At 40.0% G+C, this 24,959-nt stretch overlaps 1 protein-coding gene across 1 annotated transcript in view; it reads right to left on the reverse strand.

Annotated features, from left to right (window-relative positions):
- Window positions 1–2,641: 2,641 nt before the first annotated feature.
- ptprq (protein tyrosine phosphatase receptor type Q) overlaps window positions 2,642–24,959 on the reverse strand; it is a 77,392-nt gene continuing 55,074 nt past the window's right edge. Inside the window, exons 47-63 of the mRNA XM_042495440.1 lie at window positions 24,494–24,563; window positions 23,988–24,146; window positions 23,467–23,752; window positions 23,292–23,365; window positions 23,065–23,164; window positions 22,351–22,479; window positions 19,171–19,215; window positions 18,541–18,567; window positions 15,048–15,129; window positions 13,190–13,280; window positions 12,986–13,062; window positions 12,599–12,733; window positions 12,286–12,411; window positions 9,988–10,133; window positions 9,765–9,900; window positions 3,069–3,192; window positions 2,642–2,974 (exon numbers count right to left, since the gene is read on the reverse strand). Of these exons, the coding sequence (XP_042351374.1) occupies window positions 2,937–2,974; window positions 3,069–3,192; window positions 9,765–9,900; window positions 9,988–10,133; window positions 12,286–12,411; window positions 12,599–12,733; window positions 12,986–13,062; window positions 13,190–13,280; window positions 15,048–15,129; window positions 18,541–18,567; window positions 19,171–19,215; window positions 22,351–22,479; window positions 23,065–23,164; window positions 23,292–23,365; window positions 23,467–23,752; window positions 23,988–24,146; window positions 24,494–24,563 (1,845 nt within the window). The 3' untranslated portion in view covers window positions 2,642–2,936. The remainder of the gene's footprint in view (window positions 2,975–3,068; window positions 3,193–9,764; window positions 9,901–9,987; window positions 10,134–12,285; window positions 12,412–12,598; window positions 12,734–12,985; window positions 13,063–13,189; window positions 13,281–15,047; window positions 15,130–18,540; window positions 18,568–19,170; window positions 19,216–22,350; window positions 22,480–23,064; window positions 23,165–23,291; window positions 23,366–23,466; window positions 23,753–23,987; window positions 24,147–24,493; window positions 24,564–24,959) is intronic.

The following is a 24,959-nucleotide window of genomic DNA, read 5'->3' on the forward strand; positions in this document are numbered from 1 at the left end:
GACCCTGGCCCTTACCATGACCATTACCACTTTGAGGACTGTGACGCATCTCTGGAACAGAAGTTTTTTTTGTTTTTTTTTTTTAAAGATTGAGCAAAAGTGGTACCAATCAACTCCAAATGGTCTGAAATGTGCTCCCATACACTTTCTGGGAGAAGGATTTTGGCCACACATCACTTTTCACACCCTCTGAGCCCATATATATTTAGAATGGAAAAACATTTTTGCCTTTAACTCCCACACTCAAGCTTGGAGAGACTAGGGAGTGGGTGGCGTCTGCCCTAATTTGGTGGCGCTGAACACGCCACCAAATTAGGTGATAATTCTCTAATCCCTGCTGAGATACACAAATTTATGGAATTAAAACAGAATTAACTCCAGAACTGAAGCTCAGATGGACATGGAACAACTACCGTTGCAAAGCCCATCCCCGAAATACAGGGGTAGATACAAGTTTCAAGTCTCTACCACCTTCCTAGCTAAAATCAGCCACCTCCCTGTCACTGACGTTAATGTTACATTGGTTAGATGCAGCAATGAAGGAGCATCTTTGAGCCCAGAATCAGTCACCACTGACACTGAGGAGTTTAACAGTCCCAGAAATAAGATTTTACCCATTTAAAATAGTAAAAAATAAAAAATGATAAAAGGGAGGGGTAGTGGCGAGTACTACATAGTAAATACTAATGTCTAAATGAGTACTCGAGTACTCATGCCCATCCCTAACACTGATGCACACAAACATGCACATAGCTGCCAAAGCAACAGCAAATCCAGCTTACATTCACCTTAGACACTGCTTGATTTCTCAAGTCAGCAAATCCCACTTTGACTTGTACTATACAGCATGATATCGTTTTGTTTGTATTGTTTTGTTTTTTCATTTACAGTACATGGGGGGGTGATTCTATGTTTGTATCATTATTGTCAGGGCATGTTGGGTTGATTGATGTCATTTTCTCCCCTCTCTCTGCTTCCTCCCTCCTTTCTTCCTGACCCCTCTCTGTGGTTGTCCTGGAGACGCACCAATCTGCATCCTCACTGTGGAGCACTGTCATTAAACTTTGCACCCTCACAATATTTCTAAAAGGGAGATTTCTTAAAGAGCAACATGTTTACTAATGGAATATTTCTAATTTTTTCTGTTCAAAGAGAATGAAAGAATAAAGTAGTTTTTACTCTCGGACTGTGTCTCGCTGTGTGTGTGTGCTGATGCCAGAATTGTCTCCTGAGTGTCTGCATCCGCAGCTCTGCCTTCCCCTCTGATGAATGAGTGTGCTCCAGGTGTACGGGGAGAACGGTGAAATGAAGGAGCTTATGGGAAATCAGCCTACAGTACAGCCGGTCTGGACTCATTCATTTATGGATGAGAAAGCAATACTGAATCTGTCTTGTATGTGTAGAATATCAAGTTGTGTGTTATAGTGAAACCACATGCGATTTAAAGGACATAATTTTCCATGGGTGCTGAGTGTGTCCTCCAAACAATAAGACAAGCAAGCTGATAACTTGTAATTTAATTTTGTGTTGACAAAATTGCTAAATTTGATCTCAAAGGAAAGTTCTTGAATGTTTTTCAGTTATACTTTGTCGATTTTCAACCAGCTTTTTTTGGTCATAACAATGTGGGTAGTAAATGAACTGTGGTAAACTTTGCTCAAAGTCAATGCCTAGCTCTCCCTGTTTCCCCTGGCAAAACTCCACCAGATGACACAAAATATGTTATCCAGAGGGGTTTTGCTGGCTCTCACAGGCTTTTGCTCAAACTACAGGCTGTACCTCTGCATTTTCCTATTGCCCGCCACCATGGACAAAGAGTATAAAAGCAGATCAAAACACTCATTTCTCTACAATTCAGATCAAATGGCAAAACTGGGCAGTGCTGATCAAATATAAATCAAGATTCTGCTACTGCACTGCATATTTCCAAAAAATGTCAGAGATGTATTTTAATAAAAAGAGTTTTTAAACTGGACATGGACATCATACTGCTTCCTTCACACTGAAACTGGAGGCCAGTGAAGCGGTAAAACTGAGCAGCGCCGATCAAATATAAACCAAGGTTCTGTTACCGAGTTGCATATTTCTCTCCTCAAATGTTTTTAGAAACACGTTTTAGCTCACCGTTTAACTGTAACACCAGCCAGCCGCCATTGTGTCAAACAAAGTTTGCATTAAGTCACCCATCAGCAAGAGTGTTTATTGATCTAGTTCAGTGCAGTGCATTCTGTTAGTTGTAGGTTTTCTACCTATTGAGGGAAAGAGAACACCAAAGCCCCTTTTCTCTGTTTTGTTTGGTCATGAAGCACCAATTTTAAATCTGTTTGTGTCTGGCGTAATTTATTTAGAGGATAATTCTTTAAGCAATATGTTTCGAGGACAGAAAAAATTCAAGTTGCTTTTATTTTTGCAAATCACTCTTGAGAAAGGATGAACCAAAACAGAAATGGTCAACACTTTGACATAGTCAGAATTAAAAAGAGATTGAAAAAAAAAAACATTTTGGCTGAATAAAATATCTTACAAAAAATAGATGATATCACCATAATTAAAATACGCAGTGAAATCAATTTGTGCAAAGTACCTTACAGACGCGATAGCACTCTCACAGTCAGCTCACTGCCTTGCTTTTTTTCCCCTGTCACTTCTAATACTCTTTGTCTCCGGTTTCCCTTTTGTTTCTCTCACTCTCTTTGAAAGCAAGTGGACAAGAGGCTCACTAAAGGAGGACTGTGCTGAGAAGTGGGTTGAAGTGAAGCAACAAAGTCTTATTCGACTGACAGATCGCTCAGTTCAACCTGCGCTGTTTGCTTCCTGTTTCTCCTCCTCCCTCTAACCTTGTGTGGTCCAGTCCAGAGTCTGTACGGCGGTCGTGTCCCAATGACCTCCAAATATGAAGGGTCACTCCCCCAGGCAACGGAGTCCGTGCTTAGTCTTTACATCGTGGTTTCTTCCCATTCCAACTCAACATCACCTGCAGACCAGTACAAATGTGTGGAGTAAGCACTGTGCTTGAGAGTGTATTTGAGTGTGTTAGTGTTTGTGTGTATTCATATGTTGTTGATTACCTTCCATGGCATCCAGGGAGTCCATCTTCTCCAGAGCAGAATAGCTGACAAACCAGATGGATTGGCTGTTGCCTTTGTTGTTTAGAAGCTCCAGCGTACTTTGGTGCAGGAAGATGTACTGGGCCTTAAAAAAAACAAACAAAAAAAACCAAAAAAAAAACCACACACACACACACACACACACACACACACACACGGACACACGGACAGCACATTCCCATATTAATTTGGTGTAGAAGTAATTCAGGGTGTGATGCTGAGCATTTAATCACAACATCCCTGACTTAAGTCCAGCTGGAGACCTGTTGAGACTCTACTGTCTCATATCTGATGCAGTAAAAATAAATGAATAAATAGTAAACATAGTAAAAGCACATGAATGAAGATCAAATCCTTTTTTGTCTCTCTCTTTCAGGACACAAACCAATCTGTAAAATCATTTGCAGATTTTTTTCTAACTAACTTCTAACTAAACAGGAGACAGACAGCAACAGAAAAAAACATTTGAAGGCTTAAACCTAGACCAAATAGTGATATTTGAAATGATTTTGTCTTTTAAAGACTAAGTTTAGTATTTTTAAACTGTATCATATCTTCCCATGTTTTTGTGTCCAAGTAACAAATTTTGAAATAGTCCTGAGCAAGAGCACTGCAGCTTGCAACCTGAAATGTAAGCATTTGGGGAAGACATTGTCAATTTATAACAATTGTTTTTCACCAGCAGGCAGGTTTCCATTACAGATTTCTTAAAAACCTAAGCGGTAATTTTCAAAATGTTGATAAAACAAAATTGCAAGATGACTGCGGTTCCATTGAGTGATGCTATGCGTCATTATTTATAATCCAAGGCCACGTAGGCGTGTTATGGAATGATAATGGAAAGGCAAGCTCCTTAAATGTGTGAGTGGCCACATTTGAGGGATTTGAGGTGATAGTCCACGATTTCACAGAGGAACTGTGCATTCAAAACTTCAAGATAATCTGCTCAATTTATGAAAGAGTTATATGATGCAATAACAGCTCTTGTAGCTCCTGCTGCATCATGAGTTCCTACCGACAAGCACATAGCCATAGCATCATGTGACCTACAAAAGCCGAAAAAGGGTTTCCATTGCAGTTTTGTGAAATATGGCTTTTTCGAATTGCCTGGAATACCACCTCATGCCAGCGTTAAAAACATTTTGGGATAAATGGGAGGTTTTAGCGATACTAATGTATTACCATTATTATTTGGGGGTTATTGGAAACCCGTCTACTGATAGGCTCAGATTATTATTTTAAGTGTCAGATAATTTATGGAAAGCCACCCTACAGCGAAAGACCTTTTTATTAAAGCATTAGATCCTTTATGTTCAACCCAAAAAAGGCCCTAAATGCACATCTTTAAACCCACACGACTCCATTTAAAAAAACCCAGTAATTTAGCCTGTATTGGGGCTGCATATTTACACATCTAATTGGGTAATTATGGGGTTTATTTCAACCAAACCAGAGTTAGTGATTGTTGAAATGGTGGATAGACAAGATTTTTTCTGGTTAAATAAAAAGAACTCACTCTTTAACAAAAAGGTTTCTCTCTATAGTGATCATTCCTATAAAAGATCAAACACCTTAAATATTTATCTGAACATGTCACGGTAAAAACAAGCACTTTAAGTGCATGTTTATTAATGGTACAAACATGCCACAAATAGTTACATTGCAGCCTCTTTTCTCACTCAACACTAGACCGATTTCAAAAATTGTTGTTCCCATTAATAACTTAGACACAAAAATATGGAAGAATAGGGTCCAGGTTAAAAAAAAACAGAACCTAGCCTTTAATGCTGCAGCTGATGTTGGATGTTGACAGTAAGAGAACTGGATACAGTGTTTCATGATAGCTTCCCCTTTATTTAAAACAGAAGCTGCTCACTGAGTGCATATGTGGAGTAGTGTTTTCAGGCTTCCTCAGGCTTTTTTGGCCCGCAGAGCATGCTCATTAGTGTGCTTCTCTGGCTGAGTGGAGCGATATGGTTGCTTGAGAGATGCATGAGAGATGCTTCAGATGGATGCAAAGAGCAACTCTTTCATGGGGGCCGTGATGGACATTGAATAATAACCTTCAACCTCGACAGGTTTTGCTTTGCTTTCTATCAGCAACTATTTTTTTGTAACCCACAGCCATCAAAGCATAAAAACATGCATAGTATTATTTCTGGCTGTCATTTTGGGCATTTGCCTTGAAATTTGTCAATTTTACTATTTTACATCCGATGATGTCATTTTTGCCATATCTAGCATTTAGACAAAATATACAAAATTTTCACTAGGTGCACTGTCACAATCAATTATGCTGCAAAACACTGACATATCCCAGACTGTGGTCATCAAAACATAAATAAATAAAAAAAAATCTACTCTAAATGTAAAATATTGAAAATAATTCTATTTTTGTTTTTCTTTTTTTAATTCATCTAAAAAAATAGTGGCATCATGACAAAAACTTGTTGTTTAAAGGGTTGACATTCTGAAAATTAATGAATATTTGATATTTATGATTTGGACTGATGTTGGTTAAAAATTAACTAAATTAAAATAGAATATAATATTAATGTATAATATTTTTAAAGCTTGATTTTGTGCGCAGAGCAAAATGAGTGTATGAAATATTAAAGTGGGCCCTCAGGGTTAATTGTTGTAATGCACAGAAATCACAAAAAAGGTAACAAATGCTCATGGGCCATATGCTTTTACATCTAAGTATGACTTTAAATGTATTTGTTGTGGTAAAACTATTTACATTTGTAAAACCTATCACATTTTTATGTGATATTAAATTACATGTGTACAGACTAAGTTATGTGTGTTTGAAAATGGTTTTTATATTTTTGTGGATATGACCGCTTTACACACAAAAAAATACGCATTTGTGGATAGTGCAATATTTGAACATCATTGTACACATTTGAGGATTTTCCATATATAGTTCCACCAGTGCAATGACATATTGTAATGTTTAAAGCATGAGTATATGTTTGTACAATCTGCCTCTTAACTGCATGGTTTTATGCAATATTGATTCATATCAGTTTATTTTCTGTGATATGGGGATGCTGAGACATATCTTTTTAGATAAACCACAAGAAACAGGACAGATTTTAATACATCCCTAATTCAGGGCAACCATGCTGCAAATAGACAAAACACAAGCAAATTAAGAAAACATCTTCATCAATTTGAAGACATGTGCAGCATTAGGAGAATGTGCTGCACATGCCACAACACAACGCGTTGCAGAACCTCGCTGCAATACATCACAACTGAAATGTTTCCAGAGGTCACTTATAGTGATGCACACAGATGACTCGTGTTACTGGATGTTTCATACAGTCTATGATTACTGAAGTGTGCTATTTGTCAGTGTTGTTGGAAAATGAGCTAAAATGTAAGTGTTCTTTTTATTGCAGTCAAGCCAGCCTCCACTCTGAATAATGTGCTTGTGTTGTACAACACAGCTGAAAAACCTGTTATAATTATCATTCACTCAGTACGTTTCCACACACAGTTAAGTGGAGCTACAGTTAAAGCTGGATTAGGCCATTTAACTGGACTATTGTCCTTGTCCCAGTAACAAGCACTGGGAGAGAATCCATTTATTGATGGAAGAATGTCCAACTCCACCACAGCAGGAGGAGATATGCCCCCTTTCAGCTAGTTGCAATAAACCGATATTATTTATACAGTCTGTGATATAGACCAAATTCACAATGTTTCACAATCACAACTGTTTATTTACAATAACTTTTGGGTAGAAAACTGTCGCATTAGGTACATATAATTAAACAGCGCTGAGCAAACTCTCCCTTCATTGATAAGTTATTATATTTTTGCTGCTTTACTTTGCTGTAAGACAGCCCTAACTGATGGGGATTTGAAGCTGTTCTATCAAAAACACCAGATTCCACTGAGAGAAACAGTCATTTACTTCACTGAACGGCTGTTGTGGAAGGTAAAGAGGAGAAAATATTTAAATATAGTGTGCACTTAAACTGATACTGATGGGGTATGACTTTTTTTAAAGAATTTTTGTGGCATTTTTGCCTTTATTAGACAGGACAGAGTGATAGCGTGAAAGGGGAAAAGAGAGGGAATGACATGCTGCAAATGGCCATGAGCCAAAATCAAACCCACGGCTGCTGTGGCAACAACACTGCCTTCATACATGGGGGGCCTGCTCCATCCACTGAGCCACCGGTGTAACTTTTTTATTAAAAACACAAATAAATAACTACCTTTTCCACTTGTATGTCCCTCACCTCAGCCAAAATAAAAAAGTCCCTCCTTGGTGCTTAATGCCTGACCTGTTTTGCAGCACCCCTTTCCCCCTCATGATTAAGGAACAGTCCCTATCTCTAGCCACAGAGGGAGGCTGGTACAGCGACGAAGGGCACACACAGATCATCTCAGTTTAAGTCAGACTAAGGTGTTTACATGACAGAATAGTTTGACTTAGGACCGAACTATCCGGATGTGTTAGTTCAATTTTCAGAAATTAAATTTATTGCAATTTCAGTCAGACTAACATGTATTTTAAAAGTCAAGTTATAGTAGGACTAACACTATAAATCAACTTTTTCTAACATCATGTAAATGTACTGACTGTCATTTTGCTCGACCTCACTGCTGCCTTCGTTACAATAAACCATACCATTCTGCTCTCCCACCTTAAACACTCACTCAACATCACTAGCACCGCTCTCTCCTGGTTCAAATCCTTCCTCACTGACAGACAACAGTTCACCCACATCAATAACTGCACCCTCTTCAAAGCTCTTCTGACTCAAGGTGTCCCCCAAGGCTCGTTGCTGTGCCCCCTACCGTTAATCATATATATACTTTCTCCCCCTTTTTAACATTATCTGTCATCATGGTCTCCAGTTCCACTGCTACGCTGATGACATCCAACTTTACATCCACCAACTTCATCACTACCATCATCACAAACTGCCTCTCTGAAATAAAAACCTTGATGAACATCAATTTCCCCTCACTGAACTACAATAAATCTGAAATAATAATCATCGGCCCCAAATCACTCACAAATTCTGTGCAAAATTCACCCTCCAATTTGATAACTCTGCCCTATCACCTTCCCGTCATATCCACAATTTTGGTATCACTTTTGACAGTCACCTCACCTTTGAACAACATGTCACCTAGCTCACCAGAACCGCCTTCTTTCACCTAAAAAACATAGCCCACATACAACCATTACTCCCTTTCTCTGCTGCTGAAACCCTCAACCATGCCTTTAACACCACGAGACTTGACGAGACTACTGCAATAGCATCCTCTATGGTACATCCTCCAAAGTCCTCAAAAAACTTCAATATATCCAAAATGCCGCTGCATGCCTCCTCATCCACAACCGCTCCCGTTACCACATCACCCCACAACATCCAATTCAAAATTCTCCTCCTCACACACAAAGCCCTCAACTACCAACCCCCCTCCTATCTCACTGACCTCCTTCACTGTCACACCCCTTCCTGCAACCTTTGTTCCTCCAACTCAAACCTCCTCTATCCACCGTGCAGAACCAAGCACTGAACCTTGGGGGACAGAGCCTTCTCCATAGCTGCCCCCTTAATCTGGAACTCACTCCCCACACATATTCAGGACTGCACTGACACATCCATATTTAAATCCCTCAAAAAAAATCCCTAAAAACTCAACTTTTTAAACAAGCTTTTAATGTGTGATTGTTCAGGTGTTTGTTTGTTATCAATTTGCATACTGTTTATTTTGTGTATGCTTATGTAATGTAAAAAAAAATGTAATATGTGCTTTATAAATTAAATGTATTATCAAAAAATGTATTATTTATCATAAAAACCTTGTAAGAGCAGAACTATCACAAGCAGGCCTAGAGTGGGATATTATGAAGCACTTCTGCAAGATCTGATGCTCATTTATAATTGTATAATTGTAACATTTGCCTTTTTTGACTTCGACATACTGTAGGGGTTTATAGATAAAAGTATTCTTTTAAAGGTGTCAGAGCTCTCCAATATCTGAGCACTGACATGCATGAGTTTATAAAATAACTGAATTAAATGATGGCCTCTTTAAGCTGGGGCTCTTCTTTTGTATATTACTGGACTATCGTGCTAATAGCTGTCTATCTGGCACACTGCACACTGCTGTCTCAAAGAATCAAGCAGCTCGTGTAGCTGCAGATACTGCAGGCTCATACTTCACTGCCAAAGAAATGTACAGAGGATCCAGAAATAATAAAACCATAATACCGGGGAGAAGCAGAGGCACTAGGCAGAGGCTCCCTGCAGACACTGAGACACACACCACTGCTTCGTAAGTAATGACTGGGGTAATTTTAGGATAGGTTCATGCTATTTCAAGAGGGGGAATCCTGCTCAGCATATGCCTTTAATCCACTGCCAGATCGTTCCCTTTGTCAAAACAAGAATTTACCAAATGTTTCCTCATGAGAATGGGATCACAGCAGGACAAGAAGTTAAAAAAGTAGGACAACTACAGCGCCATTTGTGAGTCTTTGATGATTCTTAAGTGTACTTGAACAACTTAAGACAACATACTGTATAATACCCTTCCCTTGTCTTTTGTTTATTCTCTGTGGGTTGGGAAATTTAACCACAGGGATGAAATGCACTCTTGCACTTAATGCGAACTCACCAAATTCTGCACCATGCACATCCTCTCGCTGCGGAGCTCAGCCACCAGGCCGTAAATATCCACAAAGTCATGATCTCTGACGTGCTGAATGAGATGGTCGAGAGCGATGAACACACCTGTTCTGCCCACACCAGCACTGAGGAACAACATGTCATGGACTTTGTAAATGAAACTTATGAAATCTATCCAATGTCAGCAGACCAGCAGTAACATGATACAGTACCTGCAGTGGACCACTATAGTGGTGTTGTCGTGTCTGTGGGCTCGGACAGCTATGACAAACTTAATGAGAGTGCTGCAGGATTCTGGGACTCCGTGCTCTGGCCACGATGTGTAGTTGAAGTGGCGAACCAGAATATAGTGCCCGTGCTTCATGGAGGGATTTATACAAGAAATAACACAACACATTAAACAAATATAAATGGTGTGTTAGGGATGTATGTGTTCTTATCCCTCTGTAGATCTGCCCAGGTGTGTTGTGTCACCTAGCAAGGTAGCTCAAGTAGGGTGGAAAGAGAAGAAGTCAGAAGTGCACAGTGAAATCTGGTCTGCATTTGCCCAGCCTTACTGGTTGATTGCCTTGAGACCAGATGTCACTGCACATACTGATCATTTTAGGCCTCCTTGACCTGTCTGGTGCTTAAAAAGCTTCTTTAACAGCAGCAGAGGAGAAAGGCTTCTGGTGTTAGTACTGCTAGTCTTGCTGCCTCTCTGCTTGGGATTTATGTTGCCTGTTAGCATGTTTTTGTTAATAAATACCATGGGATTTAATTATATTATAATGGTGTCCTATATGAGTCTTTTTGGTCAATGGTGGAATGTTGTTTGCCTCATTGGATAAGGGTGGGACATAACAGTGGATAAAATGTGTTTAGTAAACAGTTAAGTCACGAAACAACAGTTCTTAGTTTGACATTTGGAGAAATCCACTTGTGATGAGACGGACAGCACCACTCGAATATGAAGCAGGAGCTAGAAGACTCTTAGCTTAGCTTAGCATGGCATTATGACTGTAAACAACTTATCATTTACAGAACATTCATGGGAGCAGTATAAATCTTCTCGTTTCACTGTCAATAAGAGAGTGTATAAGTGAACTTCCCAAAATGTTGAACAATTCCTTTAAGTGGTTTGCCTGGTAGCTCATTTACTCACAGAACAAAGGGCAAACATTTCACTTGGTTTACTTTATTAATGTAATGGATTAATGGAAATCTGACAAAAAAGCAGGGAGTAGCTCAGTACTCACATGAAACTCGATAATGTACTTTTTACGAATACGAGTAAAATGTGTTGATATCTGTACTCATAAATAGATTTCTCTTACTCTTGTTATTAAAAAAATACCTGAAGCCCACTACTGATTTTGTTCTGTAGATATTGTTCTAATTATCATAAATACAGCAAGTTCTGATCCATCCATTTCAATTTCAGGCTTAAAATACCAACCACCAGAGCCCTGTACCTCCAAACATCTGGAGTAAGCCACACCTACTTCCAAATTAAACTCTGCCCATTCTGATTATGGATAAAGATCTTTTAGTTGGATTTAGTTAGATACGGATGCAGATACAGCTAATGGTGTACTTGCTCACCTTACAAATATGTGTATAACAAAGTTGTTTCTGTCTGTTGGTGGGTTTCTATTACTGATTTGTGCAAAGCTTAAGTGATGTTTTCGAAATGTTTGTGTGAATATGACAATGAAGTTTGGAAGCCCTTTGAGTGGTCAATAAGACTCAAAAAGCGCTATACAAGTAAAGTCCATTTACCATTTATGGAGCAATAATGAAAAGGCAAGCCCCATATACGTGGGAGCGGCCACATATGAGGGAATTCAGGAAGGTGATAGTCCATGATTTCGCAGAGGAATTGTGGCTTCAAAACTTTTGGGTGCATATATGCAATGCAATAGCACCTCTTATAGCGCCTGCTGCATCATGTCAGGGAGCAAGTTCCTACTGACAAGCACATAGCCAAAGTGTTTCCTTTGCAGTTTTGCTTTTCAAATCGCCTCAAATACCACCTCATGGGTTTTTTGTGATAAATGGAAGTTGTTTTTTTTTAAATTGACGTGTTCCCCATGATGCGTATTTTATATTCAAAATTTTATTTTGCACAGTTTCAGGGTTAATGGAAACTGGCCTTGTCTTTCTGATGTTTAACAGTTTACAGTACGCACACATATGGTATATGTTAGCTATAAAGCAAACTCTACAGAAACGCCATATGTGAAGATCAGATGACAGGCATTTGCAGAAAACCTTTATTTATGACTGATGACTGTAAATTGTGGTTGTATCATGGACACAGTAGTAGACCAACATTTAAAAGGTGAAATGCTGTGTCCCATTTGGTTGGACTGGTTGGCTGGAAATTACATAAGGCACCTTTAAGGTAACGTCTGCTGAAGTTATGGAGACAAGACTGTGTGTGTGTGTGTGTGTGTGTGTGTGTGTGTGTGTGTGTGTGTGTGTGTGCGTGTGTGTGTGTGTGTGTGAGGAATTGTTAGCTTAGTTACCTTTTCTACTTTAAGGGTTCTGACCGTCCAATCAGGAAGGACTTCCTCTGACACTTTTGAGATGAGAATGTCACTAAACACTGACATCGGTTTATTGTCCTCTGGCCAGTACTTGTGACACCGAATCTGAAATGTCACACACACGCGCACATGCAGACATGTACGCACACAGACACACACAGACACACACACACACACACACACACATCAGATCTTCTGCTCCTGGTGACAGGGTTGTCAAGGAGCCCAAATCGGCACCCTGTCTGTCCTCTGAGAGCAATTTCATAACAGTTGTAAATCTGTGATGACGCACTCTCCCTTTCTCATAACACTGCGTGAGCATGGCAATGGTGCGTGTTCCAGTTTCCCAGATCATCCTCCAGAAGTCAGCCACCGTGCCAGGCAGAGGACCTTGGGTGGCAATGAACTCATTGGGACAGAGGTAGCCCTGGAGAATAGACAGCGAGAGATAGACATTTGTATTTCTATATTTACAAGTTTAAAAAATCACTCCACTACTACTGACTGACTAACTAACTACTGATATCATAAATCAAAATGATTCACTCACAAATGAATAAGCTTCAAGAGATTGTGTCTCATGCCTGCGTAACTACTTTGATAATCAGATTCTGACTAGAGAGGAAGTGACCCTACAGGTTAGCCGTTGGCCTGTTAGCAGCTGATAGCTGGTACTCACTGAGACAAAGCTGGCGTTGATGTAGTCAGAGCCCGTGGTACCCGGTTCTGACAGAAGCTTCACTCGATTGTTATTGTCTGGACGGTGAGAAGAGTGTGGTGGAAACTTGAAATGCAGCTGTGCAAGCGGTAGTGATATCTTCATTGGCGCACATCATTTTGGTAAAAAGCTCCAGAAAAGCTCATTTTTAGTCTGACTACTTACAAGGTTTGATGTTGGGAAAGCGGTTTTTGGATTTGTTCCAGGGCAGGTCGGCGTCAGTGGTGGCCAGGTCTTGCAGCAGTTTTGGAAGCTCCTGTGGAGATAAAACATCAGCATTCACATTAGCACACACACAAGGTTAAAGGTCCGCTTAAGGAAAATTTCAGTTGAAAAAGTTAATTTAGTCCCCACTGAAACTTTTTGGGCTTATTCTTCTCTCATTGACATACTAGTGATTTTTTTTTGTTTGTTTGTTTTTACCTTGGCATGCGTCATGTGATGTTGTTGTGATGTTGTTGTTATGTGTCCTTGGAGCTGTTTTATATGGGTTTGGTCGTCCTATCAGGTTTGGTGGGACAACTACTCCCCCTGTTGTCTGTCAGTTTCTTGAGGACCTGGGATGCTGTTCTCAAGAAACTGTCAGTCAACACACCAAACCTGTATGAAACAGCTGTCGAAACATGCCAAGGTAAAAAAAAAAAAAAAGGAAAAAAAAGGCAGGTACAGGAGAATGTCGCCACGTAGCTGAAAACTGGCAATGAAAATATATCATTCTTGGTTGCAGTGCATCAAACAGATGCCTGGACAGCCTTCCAAAAGAGAAAGACGGAACACACAAATGGATGGATTTTATTTTTGGAGGCTTTCCTTGACCTGTCTGCCTTCTCTTCAGTATAATGGAACTAGATGTCCCTCAGATTATATTATTCAAAGGACAAAAAAAAAAAAAAAACAAATCTGAAAATTCCAACAATTTCCAGAAACCATGCCCCAGTTATTCACAGTAATCTACGAGGCGGAATGTGAGCAGTTTCAAGTTATACCCGCCAGCTGTATCAGAAGAAGAATGCATACTTATGGACAAGAGGCTTGTACTTGAGACAGCATGAAAAGTAAAAGATAATGGCGTCCTCCTCGGCTGTGCTGTAATGTTAGTTAGGTCAATGATGCCAGCTGAGCTAGCAGTAGATCCATGCTTTCTACTGCTCAGTGATACAGTTGGCAGCTGTGGTGAAAGAAAATCGTTCCTACATGAAACTGCTCGAGTAACCAGGTCATGATTTCTGAAAAAAGACATTGCTGTTGACTTTTTTCAAATATATTTTTTGGCACTTTGAGCACCACAAGCCAAGTGCCATCTTGTTACATTATATTCAAGAGAAGGCACACATCTCTACAGCAGATATCTCACACACTCAGCAACTCATACCAAATCAATCTAGAGTGATACACTGCAGCAAAAAGGAAAAATATTTGAGTTTGGGGGGAACTGTTGCTTTAAGTGAAACATTAAAGTCAAGTTTCTCTTTTACAGCTATCTCAAAGTTATTTATTACATTTTTTGTGACTTTAAACATACTGTTAATTTTAAGTGAGAACCAGAAGTCTCTAATTTTAGAATAAATCCTGGTCAGGTCTACAATGGCTGCAGCACAGAGACAAAGGCGATATACGAATATAATACTAATATAATACTAATAATAAATACTAATATAATAAAATGCAATATGTATTATTTAGAAGAGGGTCATTTTAGCAAAGTGTGTGCAGCTCTTGAAGATTTTATTTCCAAATGCTTATTTGATAGGATGTTATGCACTCTTTTTGGCATTTGTGAAAGTTGCAAACAAACAAACAAACAGAAAACATGGTAAGTGCTGACAATGATTTTGTCTGTAATCACTTCACACCCATCTTCACAGTCTGAACTCAGTTCTTTCTGTTATCTTTTTTCTGTGCTACAGCTTGGCTTCAAACAGCAAATCTAGGTAATTTTCTATTATGTCTCAATTCATATATGTCTACACTCTCACTACACAGGTTTGATAAACACAAGTCCAGGTTATAGACAAACACTTACAGCAAACTCCTCTTGGAACTTGGCATTGTCAGTGGCACACAGATCCTCTACATGCTGCAGGAAAGACCTCTTGTTGACAGGCCTGACAGAGACAGAAACGCACTGAATGTGAGGAAAATAATCATACAAAGATATGCTGCAGCTATTGTGTGCAGATTAACATCATTTAACCCTCCGGGACTCCTTTCACACATTTTGGATGTGAGGGGTCAGATCTTAATTTTTTCAACAATTGTGGCTGTGGTAATGCATAAATCTTGACCAGGTTTTGTATTTTGGGGTTAATTTTAGGATTTCAATTTCAACCTCTATAATAAGCTTATAATTATAGTAAAATCGCAGGAGAGTGAAGTGGATGTGATTTGGGCTCACTCAGCAACGAGAGATCTGGGACTGCTCTGCGCACATCTTCACAGAGACTTGGTTAACACCTGACTTCCCGGATCAAGCTGTTGCACTGGGTGGACTGACCTTGCGGGAGCCATTTGGAGGCAAGACTCTAATGCAAATTCAAAAAATGCACTGCAGGAATTGAACAGTGCATCAGCAGCAACATCAACAAACAACCAGATGGAATCTTCATAGTAGCTGCTGATTCTAATCAATTCAACCTTAAACTCCAAAGATGTAGCAGGATCAAGAATAATTGTAATTTTGTTTTTTAAACATTGTTTAAAAAATGACAAATAAATCTACCTTCTACCTTTTATCAACATTTTTACTTTTAGCCCCTTAGTCCAATTTTGGGACCTATTGACTCCTATTAAAATCAAAATTTTTCACCCCCCTGCCCACTGCCCAATCATAAATTCTATATTGTTAGGATGTCATTCTGTGCTCCCGGCTTCAAAGTTTTTGTTTTTACCATTTTTTGTTATTTTCCACCATTATTTCATGTTTGGTATATACTGTAGATCAACTGGATGTAAATTTCCTTTTTTACTGTTTCAACATATCGTGAAGCACTGCAGGCCAGCTGAATAGGAAACTGACTAAAATGATGTGGGTGTGGTGGTAGGCACGTCTGAGTGTGTTGTGTGTGTATTGAGAAATTATTGTGTGTGTGTGTGTGTGTATGTGTGTGTAACCAAAATACAGGCACTGAAATAGCTATGGGGAAAAATGGCCAAATGTTAACCCATAAAAACTGTTTTTGAACTCATAGCTATTACAGCATAAAATCGTGCATTCTATTTTTAAGGCTTTCTAACTGAAGTACTGGCCTCAAAATTTATTTTTTTTAGTATTTTCCAGCTGATTTAATTATTTTCTCCATGTTTGTCTTGGAGAACAAATACATGATTCCCTGCTTTCAACTATGGGCTCTTCCCCTCTTTCTCTTTCTCTCGCACACACTTTCACCCATCCACCCACTTACACACACATGCATGAAAATGCACGTGCATGCACAGAGCTCTTCCTCTGTGTGTGTGTGTGTGTGTGTGTGTGTGTGTGTGTATAGGCTACATGTCTGTAGGGGGTGACAACATGAACCAGTGGTTCCCATAGCATGTTTTTCCCATTTGCTCTTCAGTAAAGGGATAAAACCAAAGTTTAAAGGCGCTCAGTGATCTGTCCTGATCATATGCACACCCACATGCACCTACATAGTGGCCCATACACACCTTGCACTCCTTCAAGCGGCAAAACATCGGGCATCTTACAGCGCATCAAAGATGCCACCTTTGGGGACACCGAAACAAAGTGTGGTGTACCAAAACAATGACCTGACAAGATGGGAGAGCATGTTCTCTTTGGAGCTGATCCACCTGCCCGCTGACAGCACCGACCCACCTTCCTCAACTGAGGACACAAGGTCAGATGATGGGTACAATGAAGTCGAGTTTATTCCTGATTCATCAGATGATTCTGATGACAGCACAGAGGATGGGCAGGGTGATACAGTGGATGCTCCTGAGTGGAGATCCAAGAACAGTGAGGACGTCTGGTCGCCCACCAACACCAAGACGTTGCGCCCACCTCTGGCTCAAGCAAAAGGTGTTATCCCCGGACCCAAGTCCAGGATTAGAGAGTCCAGCTTAGACCTTTTCCTTACTGATCAGATCATCCAGGTTCTGATCCAGAACACTGATTTTTGATCATTAATGATTATAATCACTGCAAAGGGGCAGTAGATAACCTAGCTAAGGTTGGCCTTCTGAATGTACTTGTCTGAGATAGCTTATAGCCTAGTGCCTTTTGTTATCCAGTATGCATTTATAGAAAGTAAAGGCCTAAGTGTATTTGTTTTTAATGAGAAAAAAATATTTGTTTTCATTTATTCCATTTTTTTTCTATCTTTTGCAGGTACTTGGCACGTACAGCTGCAGGAGGAAGATCCAGCACCACTGGTTCTGTTTTACAACCTGCTTGACGTCTCGGCCTTCAACACCTGCGTCCTGTGGACGGCAATTGATCCCTCCTGGAATTGAGGTAAGTCCATCGAGCAGAGGTTGTTCCTGGAGGAGCTGGAATAGATGCTGATTTTCCCACAGCATCAGCTGCTGCCGCTATGGTGGCAGAGTTACAGCATCCTCCACCACCATAGCGACCCAAACCCTGGTGTTATTTCAAAGTGTGTTCAAAAGCAATATTTCACAAAAGGAGGGGGAGTGGAGAAAATAGAAGAGAATAACAAAAATAGAAGAATAGATAGATAGATGGACATACATAAATGATATATAATGACTATATGAATAATCTATAATAGAATTATGTATGTCATTTAGTACATTAACACACACTTAGGTTAGTAATAAAACCATAAAGTTATCAATGCTATAAGAATCAAACCATTTAAAAAAAACTACATGTTTGAGGAGACTGGGGACACACATATCGACAGGGAAATGGTCTTTGACACAACACCGGCCCAAAACCCCAGGAGAGCATGCCACCTCTGCATGGCAGGAAACAGGAGGAGAAGCCCCCTCTGCTGTAGGTGTGACAGAGCAGTTTGAAAGCTACAAACAGGGACCATTTACAACTCTCTCTTTCACTCACACACACACTCATATACTAGGCATATGTTCTATTTATGTTCTGATGAATGATCTTGTTTTGTTTAGAAAAACAAATCTTGTTCTTGTGCAGAGTGGAAACTGCGCCAAAATATTATATTACTGTGTAGTATTTTGAAAAAAGTTTTAGAACAGGTTCCATTTTGGGACTTAGGGGTTTGAACGTGAGTTCTTCTTATGATATGAAACTGCTTAAAAACTAAATGTGGAAAGAAATCAATGTTGGTGCTAATCCCACAGGCTGGTGTCAAAAAAGTGTCATTATTATGTTAACAAACTGGCATTTAAAGGATTACAATTCTGACTAAGAATGAATATGTGTCACTTAAGATTAAGACTGAAGTTAGTTAAAATATTTAACAAAACAACTGGAAAGTAACATTACTGTATAGAATTTTGAAAACAGTTTTGGGAAATAAGTAAGAAGGTAACATTATTTAAGGGGTCACAGAGGGTTAAGAGGGATGACTTACTTGAGTGATTTCCTGTAACTGAGCAGCCTGGATGAAAATAGACAGCAAACAACAACCAGAATAAATAAATTAATAATAATAACAATCACAACCCAAACTGTGGTATTTCTGTGCATGACAGCTGAACTGATCCTTATTACAGAGAGGGTGGTGTTGCATGTTAAAGCAAGGTTCACCCATTTCTAATCTACTTTAATTAAACACTGACTTTGATGTTTCATTCTATAGAGATATGTGCACATGAGTAAACTTGAATGAATGGTGTGGTTATCCCCCTGTGGCTGATGTTTCTTTGCATTGCTGAAGCAAGTGGCTACTTGTGCCCTCTAAGGCCGCCAAGGCTTTCAAGCAATTTTGCGATATCGAGTGGGTAAACAAATTAAAATGGTCTGAAGCAGATGAGTATCGGCACAGCTCTGCAATCCCTGCCACTGATGGAGGAAAAGGCTGAAACGATGATGTCACTGATTCGCTCAGCTGTTGACCTCTACCAAACATTTAATAAGCAATGCAGACGGATGATTTAAACGTTAATGTGTAACATGACAATGAAACACACGCACATAGTGATAAATTAAAGGGAAGTGCAACATGCAAGCAAGGCACACAAAGGTCAAAGCCACAACTTACTGGATCACATAAATCTCCTTCCGCCTAAAGAAGAAAGATGAATACCTGGTGAAAGAAAAGCGCTGGGTGAAACAAAAACAAAGCCAAGGGGAGTGTCGTGTGTGTGCAAAGTTATTTGTGCCACTGTGGGAAAAGGTGACAAGAAAAAGTGTGTTATTATGACATAAAGTGAGCTCAGAAGGCTGGTGTTGATACAGAGCTCAAGTCCAACAAAGCAGAGAGACACTAGGTTTCCATTAACCCTCAAATTGTGGAAATTGAAATTGTGAACGTAAAATATGCCTAATAGAGTGGAATAACTCCCCTTTATCACAAAAAAAGTTTTTACACATGCATAAGGTAGTGTTTCAGGCAATTCGAAAAAAAGCCATATTTCCCAAAACTGCGATGGAAACTTTTTTTGGCTTTTATAGGTCACATGATGTTATGTGCTTGTCAGCAGGAACTGGCTCCGTCGGGCGTGATGCAGCAGGCGCTACAAGAGCTGTGTGGGCTATCACCTTCCAGAAATCCTATATACGTGGCCGCGTACAAGGGGCTCTTCTTTCCTCATCGCTCCATAACACGCCTACATGTCCTTAGATTGGATAATGACAGCTAGTGTGGTGGCTGCAATAGAAATAAAGCTGCTAATGTTTTGAACATCCATCAACATGCTTCTTGGAATATAAGTGAACTAACTGCTGCTACCTATACTCATATTTTTAACCTTTAAAAGTACAGCTGCTTACATTTATAAAAAACTTTTTTCATATTTGCTGAAACTGCCACTTTATTCTCCCTGCAAAAACAGATCATTGACGACAGGAATCATGTTCCTCTGCCTGCTCTGTTGCCTTTTAGCGCTTCTAATGGCTTCACTGCAGGTTATTGAAAAAAAACAATCAGGGCCGAGGAGTCTCTAATGCAGCTGTCAATCATGTTAACTACGGCTCGTGAACTGTAATCAAACTGTCAAACTTGGCAGCACTAATTAAATATGAATCAAGATCCTGTTACCTCTTCACCTATTTCTCACCTTCAGTTTTCAGAAATATACTCCAGTGTAGTGTTTACCTTTAAATTGAATAAAGTGGTCCGGCTGGCGGGGGATGCTTGGTATTTTAGTTTAAGTTGTTTTAGTTGTCTCCAACATGGCGGATGGGTCACAAACGTTCCCATTGCACAGCTTAACAGTGCGGTTAAATATTTCTTTGAAAACATTTAAGGTGAGAATCAGGCAGTGTATTAACAACATCCTGATTCATATTTGATCAGCACTGCTTAGTTTGACACTTTGACTGCAGTTCATGAGCAGTTATTGATAGATTGACTGCTGCGTTAGAGACCCCTTGGCTCTGATTGTTTTTGCTGCTGCACTGTGAGTCTAGTGAAAGGCATTACAGGCATTGTGAGAGGAGGGATATGAAGACTGTTTTCACAGACCTGTCTCATGTACTTCTTTCAGAATAAAGTGATAGTTTCTTCAGTAGATAGTTTCTGCCGAAATTTTCTAGTTTTCATTAAAGTTACCATTTGCAGCTTTAACATATTGAATGAATAATATATTATTAACAGTTATTACAATAATATGAAATTATTAACAATCACCCCCCAATAAACTCTTTTATATTTAAGAGGTGAAAATGTGTCTTAAAAAACTTTTTAAGATGCAGCCTTGTTTATTTACAGTGTCAAAAGAAGCCACAATGAACACAGCCACAATGACATGGTTTCCTTGCGCAGAAAAGACAGTCCAGTTATTTCTGTGACAACTACATCACTGCATAACTCATAAATGCTCATACAAGCTTAATATTTGCTTATTTTTTTATGCTAAGTATGAATGCAATTACAAGATATCACCACATTTTCTTTCAAACTAATTTGGTCGTCCAGATTTGAATCAGTTATAAGGCACATATTGAGGCCGACCTGTTTTTCAGGCTGTGATGCTCAGGTGTAGAGGCAGGTGTTTGTCGCACCTCATACTTCTTGCCTTGCTTTGGATGACATCAAGCTCACTATGGCTGGCACTCCCTTAAACAGCGGTAAATAAATTCCATGAAAAATGCTTGTGTGATCAATGTGTTTTCAGAAATTCTGCATTTCATATTTTAGAAAACAGAATGGAGGTAATAGTCTGGAAAACAAATATTTTTCAATATTCCCTTTTCTTTAGCCAATACTTATCCAGGCCTGGAAATTAAGAAAGTCAAATTTCATAGTTTTCCATAGTGTGAAGAAACCCTGAGAAGTGTTTGACATCTAAAATGAGTGCGCAGCAAAGTATCCTTAGCAACTGCTTCATCTTTCAGGACCACGAGGAGTCACTGCATATGATAATGAGGCAGGCAAATATTTGCTCAAGTAGGGCAATTATATTACTTTCACACATAAGTGATAGGGGACAGGTATCTGCCAAGTGGAAGCAATGTTATTTATCTTTCTTGTCTCAAGTGGGTTTCATGTTTTTAACAGTCCTGTTCATTCAGCTCCTCCTGAGGACAAGCCGCACTCTGCACCTACATGAACCCTCTATTTTTGGTTTCTTTCTGTATTCTGTCGTTATGTTCAGATGGTGGGAAAGGAAGGTGTTCAAAAAGCCCATTAGTTGTTTCATGCTAATATCTTTCTATATTGGCCAAAAATATATGAAATGTTTGCACTGCTGATATTGAAAGATTTTCTGTCCTGTAGTTTCTCACCTCATCTTGGCCATCGCTGACCTTGATACACCTAAACTATCACTGAATTTGCCTTTATTGCTCACCACCTGGCAGCACTTACTGTCTGTGCACTTGTTTGTGCCAAAGACAAAAAAAAGAGGAAAAAAGGAAGAGAAAAAAAAGCAGATGGGAGAGGATGGTTTGGAGAGATGCAGACAAGATGATTTGCTCTGCAGAGAACTGAAGGTAAACTATAAAGCCACAGTGATGCTGTGTTGTCTCATAGAGCTGCTGCTTCTATTTTCTGCACAAATTCTACAACGCTAGAAGATTTTGTGCTGACAGGAGCACACATCATGTTGGCTCCAGCAAAGAGATTTTTGTCTCTTTGACTTAGATTTAAAATCTTGTCTGCAGCAGCTAAATCAAGTCTGAGCTCATGTAGTGTGAAACACGTTTAAGAAGCTAAAAATGTGTATGTTTTATCCGGCAAAGTGAAGCTTTTAGATTAAAATTAAACATGCAGACTAACCGGTTGAGTTTTTCTTGTTTCAGCTCCAGATCTGCCACAGCGATCAGCTGATCCAGCTTACACTTGGTCTCTATGATCTCTGCCTCTCTGGGTGAATAAGTCCCTCCCTCCTTTTTGCGCTGATGGATCCTGATATGTCAATCCAAAATTTGTTAATAGCAAGGTTAATGCAGAATCAAAATAAAAAGGAAATTGAGTTATTGCAATTAGGCAATTCAAAATTACCTTTATTTATACAGGAATTGCACAGTGCTTTATGTGCACTAATATTAAATTGCAAACAGTGCAGTGTTTTGGTTAAAGATATACTATGCAGGATCCCCCCCCCCAAAAAAGTGTATAGACTCATACAGAAGTAATGCCTTTTAATAATCACTTCACCTCATTAGATGTGTGTGGCAGTGTATGTTTTTGCATAGACTCTGCCCTCTGCCTGCATTTTCTTATTTTCTGTGCTTGGGACGGTAGTGGGTATGAACCCCCACAGCCCTCAGGTGAGGTCGGGCCTCTTTAGAATGGAAGCGGCCATGTGACCAAGAGTCAAAGCACAGAAAAAATGCAATTACGGCGAGGCAAAACACCTCACATGACTGGATCTGTTGGTTTTACTTTGGCTTTGCTGATGAGTATGTTTGCGAACAGTAACCAGCAATCCTGCATAGTACACCTTTAACATATGAACACTGGCAGGTAGTTGGCCTTTTGCCATCTTACTTGACTGAGCAACAGATGATGATGATTAGCAACAAAGCCAAGGAGAAGGAGAGCAGGACACCCAGAATGATCTGCTCATCTCTGGTCAACAGCCCGTCCACTGCAGAGGGATGGAGCAGAGACAAAGGGGCAACATCACATTAAAAAAAAACACAACAACAAATGGGGCTACACAGCTTTTATGTTATCAGTTTCTGATGTAAAGTAACAGGGATGAATATAAATACCTGCAGTTTTGACATGCTCTGAATACTCTGAGTCTGTGTATTGGTCATTGATGTTAGTGGCTCTGAACTTAAACCTGGTAAATATGGAACAACAGTCCAGTGTCAGCATCATATTATGATTGATTATGTACATACAGCAGTTTTGAAGTTGTGGTTGAGTGTGTGGTGCACTCACACGTAGACTGTGTTTGGCTTCAGAGGTCCGTTGCAGAAATGTTCAGTGTTGTTTTCCTTTATACATTCGTCGTCCCCTCCGATCACGTACGTTGTTGCTGCAGTGCGATTGTGCCTCACCAGAAGCCGGCCGCCTCCGGACATACTGCGTGTGACGTGTTTGTCTGTGCGCGACACCCCATCTCCCAGGAAACATGGCGGGTTGGGGAAGCCCTTGTCAGTCAGGTACGGGGCTGGACGATCAAAAAAAGCATTCTTCCAGTTGGTGAGGTTGTGGATGTCCTTCACTGTGACAGGATGAGTAAGCCAGTTAAAGAGGAAAGGAATCGCAGGGGTACTGAGTCAAATTTGCACTGACGTTAAGCCCTTCGGCTTTTGCATACATTTTGTCTTTTGTGAGCTTAGGACAGAGTGACGTATTGTAAAACAAGATTCTACTCAAGGCTTAAAGCACAAACACGACCGATACCCAAGTGTATTCAACTAAAAGTGACGTCTGTCAATGTTTCTGAAGAGTCATACCCCCTGACTCGGCCACGATGACCTGAATTTTTCTGATTGGTCCATTGTCATCACTATAGAAACAGGCAGGCATGTGGATGGTGATACTCCTGTGGGTTACCATGGCAACCCCTCCATGGCCCAGCACTGCCTGGGGTCTTTGGGTTGGCTTGGCTGGGGCTGCAACACACGCACGTGTGAGCACAGAGGAGCACCAACGCACGTGCACACACAGACATGCAAACACACACACACACACACACACACACACACACACACACACAGGTTGTTATGTGAACACAGTGATGTGGTTTTAGTCTTACATTAACATCTAAATAATGACAAACTGCTCTCTCCTCTACATCATCACCACACATCTGACAAAACTGCTGAGTAACATTTGCTATGTCTGAGGTATGATGCTAAGCAGTGGCATGATTCTCTGTCTCGCATCTATGCTGCACTGCTGCAAGAAGAAAGCCACTGTAGAGCGGTGCAGATCAGACACACAAAAGAGGGACGTGTACCTCTGATCCCTGTAATTATCTGGACATGTGGGCTGAGTGGGCTTCGACCAGCTCCGTTCTTTGCTGAAATCTACAAACAGACAGAAGAAAAGAGAGAAAAGAGCAGAAAAAGGGACAAGTACAGACAGGAATTACAGAAAAGGAAGCAACAATTTAAACAAACTTGTTCACTAGGGCTTTGGCCTGTGTGTTTAACAGAATCCAGTCTCATGACTTGGACTTGAGTTAGACTCGAGACTTTAAGGACACAACAGCTGACATAAAAGAATTAGGAGTGACAAAGGCTGACTGTTCATCACCTCAAATCGCCTGTGTCTCAGAAAAAAATGGCTGTTCTATACACCACCTGGCTATAGCCAACAACCAGTCTCATACATTCTGTGCCTGTGTGAGAGGAAATACCTTTGAATTGTGTCGATTGTTTGTTTTCCTCACCACTGATTCTCTTCTAGTGCAGACTATCGCA

This window comes from Plectropomus leopardus, chromosome 11 (genome assembly GCF_008729295.1).
Source record: "Plectropomus leopardus isolate mb chromosome 11, YSFRI_Pleo_2.0, whole genome shotgun sequence".
Lineage (NCBI taxonomy): Eukaryota > Metazoa > Chordata > Actinopteri > Perciformes > Serranidae > Plectropomus > Plectropomus leopardus.